The 13,073-nt window shown below is 40.3% G+C and overlaps 1 protein-coding gene across 1 annotated transcript in view; it reads left to right on the top strand.

The window, feature by feature from the left end:
• LOC118400139 (VPS10 domain-containing receptor SorCS1-like) overlaps positions 1–13,073 on the top strand; it is a 96,742-nt gene that overhangs the window by 38,645 nt on the left and 45,024 nt on the right. Inside the window, exons 5-9 of the mRNA XM_035796671.1 lie at positions 2,429–2,502; positions 7,538–7,602; positions 9,837–9,955; positions 10,174–10,263; positions 10,922–11,101. Of these exons, the coding sequence (XP_035652564.1) occupies positions 2,429–2,502; positions 7,538–7,602; positions 9,837–9,955; positions 10,174–10,263; positions 10,922–11,101 (528 nt within the window). The remainder of the gene's footprint in view (positions 1–2,428; positions 2,503–7,537; positions 7,603–9,836; positions 9,956–10,173; positions 10,264–10,921; positions 11,102–13,073) is intronic.

Raw genomic sequence — 13,073 nt, forward strand, 5'->3', positions numbered from 1 at the left:
GATATGTCTGCCAGACATGCAGAGATGCGATTCGCCACCTGGTCATCAGAAGGGGGAAAGGAGAAGATCAATTGTGTGTCGTCTGCATAGCAATGATAGGAGAGACCATGTGAGGTTATGACAGAGCCAAGTGACTTGGTGTATAGCGAGAATAGGAGAGGGCCTAGAACAGAGCCCTGGGGGACACCAGTGGTGAGAGCGCGTGGTGAGGAGACAGATTCTCGCCACGCCACCTGGTAGGAGCGACCTGTCAGGTAGGACGCAATCCAAGCGTGGGCCGCGCCGGAGATGCCCAACTCGGAGAGGGTGGAGAGGAGGATTTGATGGTTCACAGTATCGAAGGCAGCCGATAGGTCTAAAAGGATGAGAGCAGAGGAGAGAGAGTTAGCTTTAGCGGTGCGGAGCACCTCTGTGATACAGAGAAGAGCAGTCTCAGTTGAATGACTAGTCTTGAAACCTGACTGATTTGGATCAAGAAGGTCATTCTGAGAGAGATAGCGGGAGAGCTGGCCAAGGACGGCACGTTCAAGAGTTTTGGAGAGATAACAGCCCTAATCTGCTGAAAGAGGGAGGTCAATAGCATAATGCAAAGGGAATTTATCCTGTCTAGGACAAACGTTCCGCTAACGGAATCCCCCCCCAACATTCAGCTGAAAAGGCAGCGCGGGAAATTCAAAAATATTTTTTTGAAATTTTTGACTTTCACACATTAACAAGTCCAATACAGCAAATGAAAGATAAACATCTTGTTAATCTACCCATCGTGTCCGATTTAAAAAATGTTTTACAGCGAAAACACAACATATATTTATGTTAGCAGAATTAGCAGAATTAGAGATAAAATTAATCACTAACCTTTGATAATCTTCATCAGATGACACTCATAGGACATCATGTTACACAATGCATTTATGTTTTGTTCGATCATATGCATATTTATATCCACAAATCTCGGTTTACATTGGAGCCATGTTCAGAAATGTCTCCAAAATATCTGGAGTAATTACAGAGAATACTCATATAACTCATATAACAGAAATACTCATCATAAACTTTGACGAAAGATACATGTTTTACATATAATTAAGGTTACACTGGTTCTTAATGCAACCGCTGTGTCAGATTTTTTAAAAACTCTACGAAAAAAAGCATACCATGCAATAATCTGAGATGGCGCTCAGAGGTACACAACATTTCTCCGCCATGTTGGAGTCAACAGAAATACGCAATTACATCATAAATATTCCCTTACCTTTGATGATCTTTCATCCGAATGCAGTGCAAGGAATCCTAGTTCCGCAATAAATCGTTGTTTTGTTCGATAATGTCCATTACTCGTGTCCAATTAGCTACTTTTGCTAGCACGTTTAGCTCACATGTCAAAAAAGCTGGCACCGGTCCCGGCGAACTCGGACGAAAACTTCAAAAAGTTATATTCCAGGTCGAATAAACTGGTTAGAGAAGAGAATCAATCTTCAGGATGTTATTATCATATATATCCAATAACGTTCCAACCGGAGCATTCGTTTTTGTCTACAGAGTAATGGAACGCAAGGCGATATAATAAGTACTGCGCGTAACAAGGAACTGGCAATCTGCCAGACCAGTGACTCAAATAGCTGCCATCCGGTCCCACATCACAATAGAGGCTTCATTCCACATTCTACTGACTGTTGACATCTAGTGGAAGGCGTAGGAAGTGCGAACAGATCCATATCCTATTTGCATGTGAAAAGGCGATGAGTTGAAAATCAACCTGCCCCAGAATTTCCACTTCCTGTTTGGAAATTTGCCTGCCTTATGAGTTCTGTTATACTCACAGACAGAATTCAAACAGTTTTAGAAACTTCTGAATGTTTTCTATCCAATAATAATAATAGTATGCATATATTAGCATCTGGGACAGAGTAGGAGGCAGTTCACTATGGGCACGCAATTCATCCAAAGTGAAAATGCTGCCCCCTATACTGATGGTTAAGTGTGTCGTTTTATAATGTCAATTAGGGACAAATCCTATGGCCATAGACAGGTACCACTGGGAGCCAAAACGAGCATGGCATTTAAAAATCTGTCTCTCGCTATCTCTCTCTCTCTCTCTCTCTCTCTCTCTCTCTCTCTCTCTCTCAATAGTCACAAGGCATTAAATCATGAACTACTATTTTCAAGCCTGCTTTAAAGATTCAGCTGTACAGCACTCATAACAAAAACAATCAAAGTGCTCTGAAGTGCAGTGCAAAAAGTGAAAAAACAAAGCAATATAATTGAAATGTTGAATGACCCTCCATGAGACATAGATGACAGTCCCTAAAATGGAGGGAGAGAATTCTCCAGGTCTAGTGTTTCCTTCATTTTAACTCTTAGTTTTAAGAATAAAATGTTATTCTTTCTCTTCTGATTTTTTAAACTATAGGATGTTCTTTTCTTGCAGCTGTACGTCTCTGTTGAATTTGGAAGAAGATGGCAGCTCGTGCATGACAGGGTAGTCCCCAACAGATTTTACTGGTGAGAGTAAAAATCTCTTTCTATCATCATTAGACACATAATTCAAGCCTCTGTAATACAATATTCATAGAAAACAAAGTACCACTCTTTCCTCTACTGACAGCATTTTGAACTGATAGCCCATCAGAATTGACACAATTAATTTAATCTCAAGAAGTACCTGCTAGTACCGGAGTTGAACTCAATAGATGGCATATACAGTGGCTTGTGAAAATATTCACCCCCCTTGGCATTTTTCCTATTTTGTTGCCTTACAACCTGGCATTAAAAATGATTTTTTTTTGGGGGGGGGGGTTGTATCATTTGATTTACACAACATGCCTACCACTTTGAAGATGCAAAATATGTTTAATTATGAAACAAACAAGAAATAAGATTTTTTTTTAACATGATCCTGCATAACTATTCATTCACCCCCAAAGTCAATACTTTGTAGAGTCACCTTTTGCAGCAATTACAGCTGCAAGTCTCTTGGGGCATGGCTTTATAAGCTTGGCAAATCTAGCCACAGGGATTTTTCAAGGCAAAACTGCACCAGCTCCTTCACGTTGGATGGGTTCCGCTGGTGTACAGCGATATTTAAGTCATACCACAGATTCTCAATTGGATTAAGAAGTACATTTAAATGTTTCCCCTTAAACCATTCGAGTGTTGCTTTAGCAGTATGCTTCGGGTCATTGTCGTGCTGGAAGGTGAACATCCGTGCCAGTCTCAAACCTCTGGAAGACTGAAACAGGTTTCCCTCAAGAATTTTCCTGTATTTAGTGCAATCCATCATTCCTTCAATTCTGACCAGTTTCCCAGTCCCTGCCGATGGAAAACATCCCCACAGCATGATGCTGCCACCACCACAGCGTTCTCCTTGTTGGCCAAAAATATCTGGCCACTCTTCCATAAAGTCCAGCTCTGTGGAGTGTACGGCTTAAAATGGTCTTATGGACAGATACTCCAATCTCCGCTGTGGAGCTTTGCAGCTCCTTCAGGGTTATCTTTGGTCTCTTTGTTGCCTCTCTGGTTAATGCCCTCCTTGCCTGGTCTGTGAGTTCTGTTGGGCGGCCCTCTCTTGGCAGGTTTGTTGTGGTGCCATATTCTTTCCATTTTTTAATAATGGACTTAATGGTGCTCCGTGGGATGTTCAAAGTTTCAAATATTTTTTTTATAATCCAACCCTGATCTGTACTTCTCCACAACTTTGTCCCTGATCTGTTTGGAGAGGTCCTTGGTCTTCATGGTGCCGCTTGCTTGGTGGTGCCCCTTGCTTAGTGGTGTTGCGGATTCTGGCGCCTTTCAGAACAGGTGTACAAAATACATTTTAACTCTGTTTTTCACAATACCTGATATTTAATCCAAGTAAAAATCCCCTGTTTTAGGTCAGTTAGGATCAACACTTTATTTTAAGAATGTGAAATGTCAGAATAATAGTTGAGAGAATTATTTATTTTTTATTTATTTCCCAGTGGGTCAGAAGTTTACATACACTCAATTAGTATTTGGTAGCATTGCCTTTAAATTGTTTAACTTGGGTCAAACGTTTCGGGTAGCCTTCTACAAGCTTCCCACAATAAGTTGGGTGAATTTCGACCCATTCCTCCTTACAGAGCTGGTGTAACTGAGTCAGGTTTGTAGGCCTCCTTGCTCGGACACACTTTTTCAGTTTTGCCCACAAATGTTCTAAAGGATTGAGGTCAGGCCTTGGGATGGCCACTCCAATAACTTGACTTTGATGTCCTTACGCCATTTTGCCACAACTTTGGAAGTATGCTTGGGGTCATTGTCCATTTGGAAGACCCATTTGCGACCAAGCTTTAACTTCCTGACTGATGTCTTGAGATTTTGCTTCAATAAATCCACATAATTTCCCTTCCTCATGGTGCCATCTATTTTGTGAAGTGCACCAGTCCCTCTTGCAGCAAAGCACCCCCATAACATGATGCTGCCACCCCCGTGCTTCACGGTTGGGATGGTGTTCTTCAGCTTGCAAGCCTCCCCCTTTTTCCTCAAAATGAGGATAGTCATTATGGCCAAACAGTTCTATTTTTGTTTCATCAGACCGGTGGACATTTCTCCAAAAAGTATTATCTTTGTCCCCATGTGCAGTTGCAAACCATAGTCTGGCTTTTTTTGTGGCGGTTTTGGAGCAGTGGCTTCTTCCTTGCTGAGCGGCCTTTCAGGTTATGTCGTTAAAGGACTCGTTTTACTGTGGATATAGATACTTTTGTACCTGTTTCCTCCAGCATCTTCACAAGGTCATTTGCTGTTGTTCTGGGATTGATTTTCACTTTTCGCATCAAAGTACATTCTTCTCTAGGAAACAGAACGTGTCTCCTTCCTGAGCGGTATGACGGCTGCGTGATCCAAGGGTGTTCATACTTGCGTACTGTTGTTTGTACAGATGAACGTGATACCTTCGTGATACCTTTGATACCTTCGGGTGTTTGAAAATTACTGGATGAACCAGACTTGTGGAGGTCTACATTTTTTTTTCTGGGGTCTTGGCTGATTTCTTTTGATTTTCCCATGATGTCAAGCAAAGAGGCACTGAGTTTGAAGGTAGGCCTTGAAATACATCCACAGGAACACCTCCAATTATCTCCAATTATGTCAATTAACCTATCAGAAGCTTCTAAAGCCATGACTTAATTTTCTGGAATTTTCCAAGCTTTTTAAAGGCACAGTCATGTGAACTTCTGACCCACTGGAATTGTGATACAGTGAATTCTAAGTGAAATAATCTGTCTGTAAACAATTGTTGGACAAATGACTTGTGCCATGCACCGTCGGGTATGAATACTTTTGCAAGGCACTGTAGTAGATACAAGTATGGTCCTGATGAACACATTAATAGTTTAAATAGATATTCGTACACTATTTATTTCAAGTTCCAACTGTTGTTCTTAAGAAATAATGTATTTAGTAATGGTCTCTAATCTACATTATTTGCAAGACAAATAGTAACTTAATGCAGTAGTGCCTGTTGCCAGGTAATTATAATATTAATGTGTTTTTGCTAAACATAATATTTTTTATTTTACAAGGAAGCAAGGGAGATTAATACTTTTCGGGTGATCAGGTAGCTTTTAATGTTTTGATAAATAACACCATTTGGACATCATCATCTCTTAAAGTGGATAACTCAATTAGAATACCTTAATTCGTTCATATTTCACATTTACTAATATTGGGACTAAAATTAGACAAACGTATTTCACAAACTCTTCACTTGCGAACAAATGATGATGAATTTCTTTTTAGCCCAAAACTGGAGCAAAAGAAAGATACAGTGGAAGCAATGTACCATCAAGTTAAAGCCATTATTGGCCTCTTGTTCTAAACAGTTGATATATTTGCCCTAAGATTTCCTGGTGGAGATGATACAACAGTAGAGCTGGATACAATATTGAGTAATACATTAGTTTCTTAATTAGTCATATGATGAATTCATTCTAGTTTACAATTACTTATCAACCTGTGGTAACATTGGTAACATATTTACAGTATGTGTATGGCGGTACAGTATATTTACAGGTTGTGCGTACAATACCTTCTGTACACTTGCTCAACGAGGGGGCAAAACAGTGTTGGCTTAGATTGTTGACATGTTTTAACTATATTTAGTCTCCAAATGTTTGTTGAAAACGTAAATACATTTGCACAATGAGCACTTGTTGTCTCTCAAGTACATTGTTACAGTTGTTGGTTAGCTAGCTAGCAAATTTGATCCATGTTAGCATTGAAAGCAATTCACTCAAAACAAGACATTGTATCAAGAACATGATAAAACTAGCTGAAACGAGCTACATACGATTGATTCCCCACAAGGCATCGTTTAATATTGTTGCTAGCTATCTGACCGTTCAGAATCATACCAAAGCATGGTTTCTATAGACGGGAATATTACATTCAGGTACGGCATGCATATTTCGTCAAGGACAAAATACAGGTAATATTTTCAGTTAATATACACTTCAAATATTTTGCTGCTTCACATACTGCAGTTTATGTTACAATAGCCTCAACTTGGCAGAGTTACACCATCAACCTGATAACGAGCAGCATAGCTCACACAATGCAGGCATGTAGTCCATACATTCCGGAGTGATAGAAGAACATAGAAGCAGCCTATCTAAGAACATGTGGCTGCTGTTCTCCAATAGAAGATGATGAAGTATTTGACAGAAAGACCATTAGAAAAAGATGGAGCAGAAAGACAATTACGGAGTGCTGAGGGAAGCAAGATGGGCCCTTTTTTTATTATGTCTCAGACACTGACACACTATGGAATGTGAGGAGAAACCCATCTTCTTCCACACTTAGCTGCTATTAATGCAACAAGTGGTCACACTTGTCCCTCCACACTTAACCGCTGCTTCCCAGCTGTGGCTCTTTTGAAAGAGCATGAAATGGCTCCGAAGTACCTTCCCCTTGAATTACCACACAGGCCCAGTGATTGATGGGGTCATGTTTGTGGGAAATGTTTGTTGTCATTGTTATATTTTCAAAGAGAAAGGGATCAACGTTTCATGCAGCTAGGTTCCCTATTATAATTGAATTGAATCAAAATGGAAATCACAAACATTGTTTTCCTTCAAATTTTTTCCAACATGACTTTGTCTTCTCTAGAAAGCTGATGTTTTAATAGCGCAATTGAACAAAAGGGTTGACATTTGTAAATGAGTATCTCTGGTCACTCACTTGTTTTATGACTTTGCGAAGCACTGTCACAGGATCCTTTTGGAATAGATGAGAACAAACAGAATGATTATTCATGTTTCCCATACAGTTTGACCTCAGCGTGCCTTTCTTCATCTTGTTAACCAGATGATTTATTTAATCACAAGGCACACCTACAGCATACTCTTCAATTAAGACATCATATCTGGATCATGAGATAAATTCACACATCATTGACGAAAATGTTCAAATTATGAATTAACTGATACTACTACAAATCCACAAATACTTACCATATGATGCACATATCATAATTGGATAGATGTTTTGCTATGTTCCTCAGTTGCCTCTCCTGTCCCCACAGGTCAAAACTGGGTTTGGACCAAGAGCCAGGAATGATTCACTTGGAAACCAGTGTTTCTGATAGACGTGAGTCATCATCACATCTAGGACATCTTATTTGAGGACTTTATTATAGGGATTTTTGGGCTCATTTTCACACACAAGTGACATTTTCTATCTGCTAAACAGCCTTTACAGCAGGGTTCCCGAACTGCCAGCCAACGGGGCAGACTTGCGGTCTACAAATTATTTGTTATTTTATTCCAGCCCCCGACTATCCGCTCAAGAAAAAAAAACTGCCTGAGGCTTAATCTAGTTGATGATCCCTGCTTTACAGGGTGCTGGCCTATGTTTACTCCAATGCTTCCCACAGTTGTGACAAGTTGGCTGGATGTCCTTTGGGTGGTGTACCATTCTTGATTAACACCGGGAAACTGTTGTGCATGGAAAACTCAGCAGTGTTGCAGTTCTTGACACACTCAAACCGGTACGCCTGGCACATACTGCCATACCCGTTCAAAGGCACTTTTGTCTTGCCTATTCACCCTCTGAATGGCACACATAAACAATCCATGTCTCAACTGTCTCAAGACTTAACCTGTCTCCTCCCCTTCATCTACACTGATTGAAGTGGATTGAACAATTGACGTCAATAAGGGATAATAGCTTTCGCTTGGATTCACCTGGTCAGTTCATGTCATAGTAAGAGCAGGTGTTATTCTAGTACGGTACATTAGAACGCAGAAGGTGCCATTTCAAAATTGGGTAGTGCATCATCAGTTCCTCTCGTTATGTTAGTCATTGCATACCATAGAGAGCTATCCCATGTCAGCTCATGCTTTTTTATTTCGTTTTTTTTGCCCATAGATATTGTTGTAACTAACTTTTTTCTTACTCAAATATCACATGAATTAACATTAAACATAGCAAAATGTATAGAATTGCAAGAAGACTTGCTTTTCAATGACAATGTTCTTTGCACCCCGTAACAAAATGTGTAGAATTGCAGGAAATAAGCTTTAAACTGCAAAAAGAGGGGTGTGAACAGTTTGTGTCATGAACAGGGGTTGTGCCCATAGAGATAGACATGGCCCGTGCGCACGCATGGGAAGGGGGTTGCGGGATGTCCCCCACTCATGCTGCCAAACATACCCTCCTAAAACTGACCATCCTACCGATCCTCGACTTCGGTAATGACATCTATAAAATAGCCTCCAACACTCTACTCAACAAACTGGATGAAGTCTATCACAGTGCCATCCGTTTTGTCACCAAAGCCCCATACACTACCCACCATTGCGACCTGTACGCTCTCGTTGGTTGGTCCTCACTTCATACTCGTCGCCAAACCCACTGGCTACAGGTTATCTACAATTCTCTGCTAGGTAAAGCCCCGCCTTATCTCAGCTCACTGGTCACCATAGCAGCACCCACTCGTAGCACACGCTCCAGCAGGTATATCTCACTGGTCACCCCCAAAGCCAATTCCTCCTTTGGTCGTCTTTCCTTCCAGTTCTCTGCTGCCCATGACTGGAACGAATTGCAAAAATCTCTGAAGCTGGAGACTCACATCTCCCTCACTAGCTTTAAGCACCAGCTGTCAGAGCAGCTTACAGATCACTGCACCTGTACATAGCCCATATATAAACAGCCCATCTATCTACCTACCTCATCCCCATACTGGTATTTATTTATTTATTTACTTTGCTCCTCTGCACCCTAGTATCTCTACCTGCACATTCATCTTCTGCCGATCTACCATTCCAGTGTTTAATTGCTATATTGCAATGTCTTCGCCACCATGGCCTATTCATTTCCGTAACTTACCTCATTTGCACTCACTGTATGTTTTGTTTATTCCATGTGTAACTCTGTGTTGTTGTATGTGTCGAATTGCTACGCTTTATCTTGGCCAGGTCGCAGTTGCAAATTAGAACTTGTTCTCAACTAGCCTACCTGGTTAAATAAAGGTGAAATAAATACAATTAAAATAAAATGCTGGAAGGGGGGCGAGTGAAAAGGTTTGTGAACTCCTGATGTAAGGGTTCGGACTGGACTCTTAAGTTGGACGGAGTGTTGAGAGCGTCTGTTCCTTAAGGGCTCCAGTGTTACTCTCTTGTCCCTGAGGAGAATGGCTAATTTGGCTGTAGCTAACACGCAGGGACACTCATTCCATCTCTGTTAATAGTGGAAATAGAAATTGGCTTCCCTGCTTTTCTGCTTTCTACTATCAATGCAATTAATGCTAGACTCAATGAAATAATCCCGAAGCACTTATTTTCTCCTGTTACGTTGTGTCAATTATTTACCGTCTGTTATAGGGTCCCAGTATATAACGTGTAAGCTGCAGAACTGCTCAGAGGCCAACAAAGGCAGGCCTTTCCCTGGATTTATCAGCCCTGATTCCCTGGTCGTTCAGGACCAGTATGTTTTCATTCAGGTGGGAATTTTGAATGTTTCTGTTATAATAAAAATTCTCTAAAACGGTTCATCTTAATGTACAGTAAACTTGTAGGTATTAATGACCATAAACCAAGAGAGAATGGTATAAAAACATACAACTAACACTATTGCATAATTTCTCTGTTAGCCCAATTTACAGTGATTCGTTGAAATAATTTTGCTCTAAATGAAATAGAAATTGCTTGGTTTCTCTAGGTACCAATGGGTGGCCGGCCTGTCCATTATGTGTCTTACAAAAGAAATGCTTTCTTCCCAATGAAGCTACCTAAGTACATATTACCAAAGGTGGGTTGGAAATATTACGTTGAGTATTACTACTATCCTGTTATGAATCCAGTAAAAAACTGTTTTGATATTATAACAAAAAATATATATATGTTCTTGCTTTTTCTGCTTTTCCAAGGCCAACTTTAATCAAATGAACATACAAATATTGAATAGAAAGTATATATAGACAGTATATTTAAATAAATATTTCAATAATGTTTTAAAGCTTTCACAGAGGGATCCCAACACAGAACAGATGTACAAACACCATACTAACAGTAGAATAGTTGTACAGCTTCGTACAGAATTACCCCACTGGATACAGACATCAGTTCAACGTCTAGTTGTGACTAACATTTTATTGACTTGTCAGTTAACATTAATTCAATTTGTAATCAAAAGAAATGTGAACCATGTCATTAGATTGAGGTTAAAAGTTAGGTAAAAAAACGAACATTCCCTAAATGTATTTACTTAAATTACTTTTTGAAAATCCAGTCAGTTTTCCACATTGATTCAACAGCGTCACATTGATTTATTTTTTAGGACATGGAAACGTTGATTCAACCAGTTTGTGCCCAGTGGAACCACTGCAGCCCTGAAACTAAATAAAGTTTTGTATTGGATTATATTATATTGTATGACATAGTGTCCTAACTCATAATTCCTTAACCAGGACTTGCAGATAATCAGCACAGATGATAACCAGGTGGTAGCAGCAGTGCAGGACTGGCACCAGAATGACTCCTACAACCTGTACATATCAGAGGCCCGAGGACTCTTCTTCACTCTGGCCCTGGAGAACATAGTGAGCAGTGGGGGACCAGAGGGCAACATCATGATAGACCTCTATGAGGTATGAAGCAATGGCTTAGTTAGACTGCCATCCCTGTTTGTATGCACACTACCACTTCTGCCAAGAGGTCTCAACCTTTATGGCACAGATGGTATTTGAGTGTACTTACCCTGTAAGAGCTGGAGGTATTGTTGAAGCCCTGATCCTGGCTGTTCCCCCTCATTTCCTACGTTCCTACGTTATGAACTTAAGCAAACACATACAGTACATTAGTCAGAAACCTGGATTAGCATCTATTCACTCATACAGTATCAGATCCGTATGATCTGTATTTATGAAGTATAGAGGTTTGTTAGCCATTAACTAGCATGTCCATGTGTAACAATGATGATATAACTTTATAAGTTACTGTATGTAGCATTCATAAATTAGCAAAGTTGGCAGGTCTACACACATTAATTCATTATTCACTTCTATTATATTAATCTTAATGACTGTAGAACATGCACCAGAGTTGGCTCCACAGGTCCCATAATGGTGTGAGGGAAAAATATTATAGGGCCCATAGTTTGTCCTTATCTGATAACCAAACCAATTGAAATTCCAGACTTTATACTTTATGACGTGATTAATCTGTTGTTAAAAGTTTTAATATGAGCTATGATGGGACCAGAGTTTTTCTAATCAAGTCACATGTTTTAAAAAAAAATGTAAACTGGAAAAACTCCTGGCCTTGGGGAGGATGAAAGCCTGTCAAACTGCAGAAACCTTGTACTTGTTCAAATTAATTATATTTAAAAAAGGACTAGGGGGTTTCCTATACACAGAGACAGAGAACGGAACAATTGGATAAAACTCGTAGTGCTGAGGTTTGCATTGTGTAGTCCTGCCCTATGTAACTGTATTAGGACTACTAGGACTAAACTACTCAGCACAAGTTCGAATATCAACACATTTTTTTCCCATTCCCATTTTTTTCACAAACAAATGGTATTTCTTTGCTATTTAAAGTACTATTTAGATACAGACTAGTGTTGCGATGAATATCTGCTGTTTTACGGGCCTCTGAACATTTCTGCTATTTTTTGCACTGAAACACATTTTACATGATGTTTCCACCATGACCGAAAAGAGGTTCTGGACATCAGAACAGCAATCACTAACCTCAATTTGGAGGAAGATTTCTACTTCAACGAGTCGCCGTTGCGGGACCTACTTCTCACCCCAGACCAGGTCCTAATCCAGGAGACTCAGAAAAGGAAGAGACGATGTAAGAGTGGCTGACGTGCGGGCACACTGATGAAACTACTACGGCGAATAAATAACTTGCCTCTACCCTCTGTTCTATTGGCGAACGTACAATCACTGGAGAAAAAATTGGACGAGCTCTGTTCAAGACTAGCCTAACGGGACCTGAAGAACTGTAATATCCTATGTTCCTCTGAGTCGTGGCTGAACAAGAGCATGGATAATATACATCTAGCTGGTTTCTCCATACATTGGCAGGATCGAACGGCAGCCCCGGGTAAGTTCAATTGGGGAACTGGGTGTTTTTTTGTTAACATCATCTGGTGTGAGATCTCTAATATTAAGTCTCGCGGTTCTGCTCGCCTGTGTGAAAATGCCTCATGATAAACTTTAGGTTAATAAATAATACTATTTACCAAGAGAGTTTTCATCTATATATTTCATTGCTGTCTATTTACCACCGCAATCACCGGGCTGATTACCAACAACAAGGATATGCCCTACAGGGAGAATATATGAATTCTGATGACGTGGTGAGAGGTAACCAACCTCTGCCTCAATTGCCAGCAAAACAAAGAAGCTGATTGTGGACTTGAGGAAACAGGCATCAATGGTCAAAAGCTTCAAGTTCCTCTTCATTCACGTTTCCGAGGAGCTGAAATGGTCAAACCACACAGACACCGTGGTGAAGAAGGCACGACAGCAACTCTTTAACTTTAGGATGCTGAAGAAATCCGGCCTGTCCCTGAGGGCCCTCACAGTGTTCCACAGGTGCATCATTGAG

The sequence above is a fragment of the Oncorhynchus keta genome, chromosome 2 (assembly GCF_023373465.1).
Source record: "Oncorhynchus keta strain PuntledgeMale-10-30-2019 chromosome 2, Oket_V2, whole genome shotgun sequence".
NCBI lineage: Eukaryota > Metazoa > Chordata > Actinopteri > Salmoniformes > Salmonidae > Oncorhynchus > Oncorhynchus keta.